Source organism: Podarcis cretensis, assembly GCF_951804945.1.
Source record: "Podarcis cretensis genome assembly, chromosome: 13".
NCBI lineage: Eukaryota > Metazoa > Chordata > Lepidosauria > Squamata > Lacertidae > Podarcis > Podarcis cretensis.
Genome location: NC_137182.1, coordinates 15,551,697 through 15,558,400, shown reverse-complemented (window position 1 = coordinate 15,558,400; position 6,704 = coordinate 15,551,697). Strand labels below are relative to the sequence as shown.

At 54.4% G+C, this 6,704-nt stretch overlaps 1 protein-coding gene across 5 annotated transcripts in view; it reads right to left on the bottom strand.

Moving 5' to 3' along the window:
* Nucleotides 1-856: 856 nt before the first annotated feature.
* Nucleotides 857-6,704, bottom strand: part of FAM171A2 (family with sequence similarity 171 member A2) — a 51,481-nt gene continuing 45,633 nt past the window's right edge. For 4 of the 5 annotated variants that reach the window (XM_079949433.1, XM_079949436.1, XM_079949437.1 and 1 more), the window contains exon 8: nt 1,655-5,827. In XM_079949433.1, the coding sequence (XP_079805559.1) occupies nt 4,270-5,827 (1,558 nt within the window). In that variant the 3' untranslated portion in view covers nt 1,655-4,269. Of the gene's footprint in view, nt 5,828-6,704 lie in introns of all 5 variants that reach the window. The other variant, XM_079949435.1, reaches the window with a different exon arrangement.

Here is a 6,704-nt window from a genome sequence, read left to right as displayed (position 1 = left end):
GCATCTATCGTGGCTTCATGAATTCATGCATGGTGAGGAGGTAGAACATTCCAGTGGTCGCGTTTGCAAGCATTTGAGTTCAAGCCCTGCAACCGGAGATGCGGCTGCTTGCTGTTTTGCAACAGGGAAACCTCAGCTGCCCTTGCCAAATGATACAACTACTTTAGCAAAGGCCTGTGGCCTAGTCCCGCCTCAAGCCCTGGGCAAACTCTTTTCCTTATCCAGCTTCTTTGCTTCCAGCTTGCTTGCAGTTCCTCTGATCTTCTCTCTCTTGGGCAAACCAATTTTCCATTTCCCTCATGCTGTATTGGGAAGGGTCCTTTGTCCTCCCTCCCCAACGCACGGAAAGGCGGTCGAAATGCTTGAGCACCCTCTTTATTCACAGCTGCTCAGGCAAAAATGGCTTGGTAGGGAGTCCAAGACGCAACCCACTTTTGCTATCATAAAATGGTAGCTCATAAAGATTGTATTCTGCAGTATGGAAAACACTCTTGTACCAGCCAAAACATTTATACTTTTCCACACTGAACAGTGCCCACTTTCTTTCCACTTATATCCCACACGAGGTTGCCACGTTTTTTTCCCCTCAGCGGGTGCTCGCTCCCCAAAATGCTGCGCAGCTCCCAGCAAATTCAACGGGTTAAGTTCCCTCAGCCAACAGGGAAGGAGCTCAATATAAAATGTAAGAGCAGAGTCTTGCAAGCCCATCAGTAAATCCACATTGTCCCTGTCCCCCACCCGTTTGTATGCGGCTGCTTTTGAATTAAGTCTAAACCTGCTCGCCTCTAGACTCAGCCGAGCTTAGTGGGGGAAGGATTTGCTGCCTAGGAAAGGAAACAACCACCATGCAATGAAACCTTGATAAATTCAGAGGGTTTATATATTAATACCATTCTAAAGAACAAGTATGAGGTTTCACCAGCAGCTGCCACCAAGTCTCCAGTTTTGCCAAGTTTGCCCAATATATTTATATAATAATAATAATTTTTTTAAAAAAAATCCAAAAAAGGTTTTTCAACAAGAGAGTTCAGAGTTCAGAGAAAGCAAAGGCATTCCCCACAGTTAAAGATGCATCAGTGTCAGAAACCACCCTCACTTACCCAGCTCCCTTTATGTGCAAGGTATTTTTATTTCCAACTATAAAAAGGTAGTAGAAAACAGCACTGGACCAGGAAGGAGTAAGAGGTATCTGGTTCTGGGGGGTCCTGATATTTTGTGGGGTGTGGCTCTGCCACTGCATTTAACTACATATAACTTCCTGTGGGTTTGACTACAGTGCCACCATCTTTGTATAGGGCTACATTCCTACAAGATGTGCATTGATCTGAGAGATACCTCAACGTCATGGCAACGGTAGCTTAGGACCAGCCACCTTGGAGACAGGTTTGCTGGTACTGATCAGGCTGAGCAAGGCGTGATCTAGGAGATGGAACAGACACAACCCCCTTGAAAACTGTGACAGTTGACACTTGAAATATGCAATGCACTTGCAGCAATGTATGCTCATTTGAAACAGCTCTTTGACTGGCCATGAGGCTAAGAGTTTTTAAAAAGGGGGGGGGGGATTCCACAAAGGGAGGAGAGCGGGGAAATCCGTTATGGCTCAGTGGATTCTCTCTGTGCATTAAGCACCTACAGCCTGCAAAAAAAACACTGCTGGCTTTCTTCTGCTGGGCTAGTCACCAGACCAAGATGATCCTCCAATACTCATAGATATTGTCAAAGACAGTAGTAGCTGGGGTGTGGAGCTGATTCACAGATTATTTCCCCCCCACACGGAAAGTATTAATGTGTACAAGCTGGGAAAGAGACATATGCATGACACATTGGATTTCTGCAGTTTTCAATGTAGACTTCCATGCAGAAATCTTCATCTCATGCAAAACAGCTCCCGGTGGCTCCTGGTCCCCTCTCTGGAGAGTCTTTGCAGACAGCCACATCAAGGAACAGGGAGTTCCACAGGTGACAGTTATCTCTAATGTGGTGGACCGGCAAAAGCGGGTGGGAGGAGAGAAATCCTACAAACATATGCTGTGGAAGAAGATAAAAGTAGAAATCGCCCAGGAAAGGGAATTAGAGAAAAAGAAAAGTTGCCCCCGCCCCCAGGGCAACAGTCTGAAAAGCCTGACTCAGGTAGGAGAAGGGTTTTGTTGAACTAGGGCTCAGCCCCAGAACCTGTTTTCATTGCTAAGGCTCAGCCCTGGAACAGGTGAACGGAGAACAAAGTGTTTCTGAGTGTATGTAAAGGGCCTCGCTATCTCGACCATGGAGTGACTCATCACCTGTCCCCCAAAAAACTCCTCCCCAGGGGTTTCAGCAGCTTCTAAGACATGGCGAGCAAGCCCTGGTGTTGTGGGGAAGGGGCTCCAGAAGGACAGGGTCTGCAGCTGGAATTGCGAAGCTTTATTAACTCTCTTCAGTGGGTGCTGAGGTGCGTCAGAAACAACCACCTTTCCCCTCTCTCCGCCCAAATGGTTTCTGACCTGTTGACTTCTCCGGCGGCCCTCTACTGTTTCAGAAGGGGTCAGGCCCGACTCATTGGTTTCAAAAGAAGCCCCCCCCCAAGACACTTTTAGGTTTTCAGCCAACCACCCCACCCCTCCCCATTTGCTCCCCCCACCCCCATTTCGCTGACAAAGCCTCAAGCTAGTGGTTCCTCTATCCCTTCCCCAAATAAAACCATCCCGTATCCCCTCAATGGTCCACGAGGCATCCATCGGTGCCCTGCTGGGGGCTGCTGAGGAGGAACACGCTACATATCCCCCCCCCTCCAAATATATAAAGCATGATACAAACACTCCCCTCCATCGACGATGTAAGACACACACACACACATACACACACACCCCTCCATCGGTACACACAAACACCCCAATTTGGTCCTGCCCTTTTATCTGGGAAATTGGTCACTGATGCTGCCATGTTGCTGGATGGGGCAGCTGCCCAGGCTGTCTCCGCTGACGGCTTAAGTCAGTTGGCAGCTGGGCTTGCGAGAGAGGCCGAGGATGACTTTTTCCTTCTGTGCTTCCCCGCCCCTCCCATCCCCAAGCGCTCCCTGGCAGGAGAGAAGAGGGATTAGAGTGAAAGGAAGATTTGAGCAGATGGTCCGTCTGCAGTACCCTTCTGTGGACACCCAAGGTTTCATTCACAGCTGCCTGGGTGGGGAGGAGATGCGGTGGTGGTAGTGGAGAGACGTTTGGGGCCAGAAGGCACTTGGAGGAGACCAAGGAGTTGCAGGCACAAAGGGGTGGGGTGGGGAGATGGGGGGCACAAAAGTGACTCCTCAAGGGAGTTTGTTTGGCAGCGAGGTCGGCCGCCACTGACATGCTTACCCACACGCACGCCGTGGCTCAGGCTCCCACCCGCCCCCTGACATACACGCATGCACACACATATGTACAGTTGCCACACAGGTGCCCCCACTCCCCAAACCCACCGTACTTGTCCGTGGTACTGTCGCCCAGGTTGTTGGGGGCACTGAGGCACGACAGGCAATGATGGGCATCAGCCTAGAGCTTTTGGGCACTTGACCGACTCCCCCCCCCCCCACCAAACCATGCTACGGCTTGGAAAATCCACAGGACAATTATTTTTTTAAAGGAACTGTACGAATTGCCCGCCCCGCCCCCAAGGAAAAGGGGGGGGGTGTGAAGAGCCCCAGTAACGCCTTCCAGTTCACCTCCACTCCCAATAATGTCAGGGCAAGGAGCCAACGCTAGTTCTGGCCGTGCCAAGGCTGGGTGGGGATAAGGGGCTCTTGGAACCGGAGCCACACAGAACAAGGCCATGTCCACCTCCTGGGATCTGGCAGAAGGTCTCTCAGAGCAGCGAAACTTGCTTTGTCCCAGATGTGGGCACACACACACACACGGCAGTTCCTGTGCCCCACGTTGCTGCCTGGCTCACAGTGGCTGGTATCGGTGGAAAAGGGTAAGAGGCCCAACTCACTCAGCCCGTTGATGCAGCACTTCTTAACCTGCCTTGGGCAAGGCAAACTTATCGGGTGGTCGCGGGGCATGCTGGGAAAAAGAACAGAGTACAGCTTGGCCGCAAGCCGCCTCTCGCTCCATCAGTCTGTCCTGTCAAAAGTCCGGGCGGTTCCCGTTTCACCAAGCATTTGACGAGATGGAGAGGGCAGGAAGTGGCGCCAAGATTGTGTGCGGGAAGCCTGACCTCTGTGGTCCGGGCGATCTCCGCTCCCCTCCCCCAACTGTGCAACGAGAGCGACCCATCCCCCCGCCCACCTCCTCGCACGCACACTTCTGCCCACTACTTCACGTTGAAGACCATGAGCGGCCGCTCTTCGCGTTTCTGCCAGGGGCTCTTCTTGTCCCCCTGGTCGTCCGTCCCTTCGGAGGGCTCGTTGCTGTCGTCCTCCGGGCTGGTCATGGAGTCGCGGCGCAGCTCGCTGTTGCTGTTGCTGCTGCGGGAGCTGTTTCCACGGCTGCGCCCGCGCCGGGGGATGGTGGCCGCCCGGTGGTCGGCGTTCTCGTCCAGGAGGGGCGTCAGGGAGTTGTCCTCGGGGGAGCAGATGGCGGTTCGGCTCTCGCTGCTGCTGGGCTCCGTGTCGGCGTCGGCGAAGACCAGCTTGGAGTAAGTGGGGCCCATGGCAGGCGGCGCCAAGCGCTCCTCCTTCAGCCTCTTGGGGGGCTTGGCCTCGTTGACGTCCACCCCGGAGTCCAGGCTGGCGTCGTTGCTGCGGCTCCTCTCGTTGCCCTGGAGGTCGATGTACGAGTGGCGGACTTGGGAGGACCGCCCGTCCAGGGACACAAACCAGGCGCGAGGGTGCTGCTTCACACCCAGCTCCAGCAGCTTCTTCTCCGTCAGGGCTTGTAGCTCCCCGTTCAGCTGGGCCATGGTGGACTCGTTCAGCAGCACTGGGATGGTGACGGAGCCGCTGACAGACTGCGTGTGGGGGCCCCAGCCCTTCCCCTCGGCCTCTTCCCCCGGGTGCTGCTGCAGCTGGAACTGCGGGTGCTGCAGCTGCTGCTGCAGGAAGGGCTGCTGCTGCCTTTGCTGCTGCTCCCCGGGCACAAACTGGTGAGGGATCCCCATGCCGCCCGGGTCCAGGTCTGGCTGGCTCTCGGAACCCCCCGCAGGCTGGTCCGAGGGAGCCAGGCGCATGTAGTGGGCCGGGATGACCAGCGTCGGCATCACGTTCCGGTACATGGAATCCTTCATGTGGTCGATGGATCCGCAGAAAATGAGCTGCCCGGGCTGGCTCAGGGAGGTGGGGCGAGCCAGGTGGTCCACGGACTGCGACATCATGAACTCGGGCGGCTTGGGCTCCCCTTTGTGGCCCCCGTAATGGTCGAAGGGAGGCGGGAGAGGCGGCGGCGACGGGGGCTCCTGCGAGTAGCCCTTGCTGTCGTGGCGTGCCTGCTTGCTCTTGTCCTCGGGGCGCTGGTGGGAATAGCCGCGCTTGTAGTCCTCGTGGAGAGGGGGCTCCAGGGCACCGGGCACATCCATTGAGCGGGCCGCCTTGAGGGAGTAGCCCTCCGCCACTTGAGCGTAGCTGTCCTTAAGGGCCCCCCGCTGGCTCAGAGTGTCCGCCATGGAGGCCTTGCTGGCGTGGCGGGCTTTCTGGTTGGACACTTGCTTGAAGAACTCTTCCCGGGAGCTCTCGAACTCCCGGGAGGAGGAGAAGGCCGACTTGAGGATGGGCGTGTGCACATCCGTGTCCCCGTTGGAAGAGGCCGTCTCCAGGTGGCTGGTGCAGATGAGGTTGATCTGGGACATGGAGGTGGCCTGGTCTTTCTTGGAGGCATCCAGAGCCCCAGAGAGCTGGAGCTTTCTGTGTTGTTGACGTGGCTTCAGGCACAGCCTCCTGGAAAGGGGGAAGAAGAAGAAGAGTTTGGATTTGATATCCCGCTTTATCACTACCCGAAGGAGTCTCAAAGCGGCTAACATTCTCCTTTCCCTTCCTCCCCCCACAACAAACACTCTGTGAGGTGAGTGGGGCTGAGAGACTTCAGAGAAGTGTGACTAGCCCAAGGTCACCCAGCAGCTGCATGTGGAGGAGCAGGGAAGCGAACCCGGTTCACCAGAATACGAGTCTACTGCTCTTAACCACTACACCACACCGCACTGGAAGAAGAAGAAGAAAATGTAGGTGCAGATAAATTCACAGGTAGCCATAGCAGAAGTGCTCTAGCTCAGGGGAGAGACATGTGCCTTGCACAGGGCAACATCAAACTCTAAAAACTTCCCTTAGCAGGGCTGCCTTCAGATGTCTTTTAAAAATCACATAGCTGTTTATCTGTTTTACATCTGACGGGATGGCGTTCCGCAGGGCAGGCGCAGCTTCCGAGAGGCCCTTTGACTAGTTCCCTGTAATCTCACTTCTCCCACCCTGTGATCTTCAGATGAAGGGCAGTATACAAATTTAGATACTAATAATTGGATGCTCCTGCCTTTTGGACGTAGGGTTGTGTGCTGTGGGGGTGTGAGAGGAGAATTTCCCAGATGACCTCTCAGCTCTTTCTACCTCTATAATTCTATAAAAGTAAAAGAGTGAACGGAATGTTAAAGAAGTTTAAATGTCAAGGTATTCAGGGCTGAAGGAAATGAACCCTCTTCCCCGGGACACAAGCAAGCTGGGTTTGAGACTCACCAGTAGTCATGCAAAGCACTTAATTTCTAAAGTCAAAGGTGTTTGCTCGTACCTTTGGCTGAAATTCCCCTCCTCCCCATTCCCAGTTCAA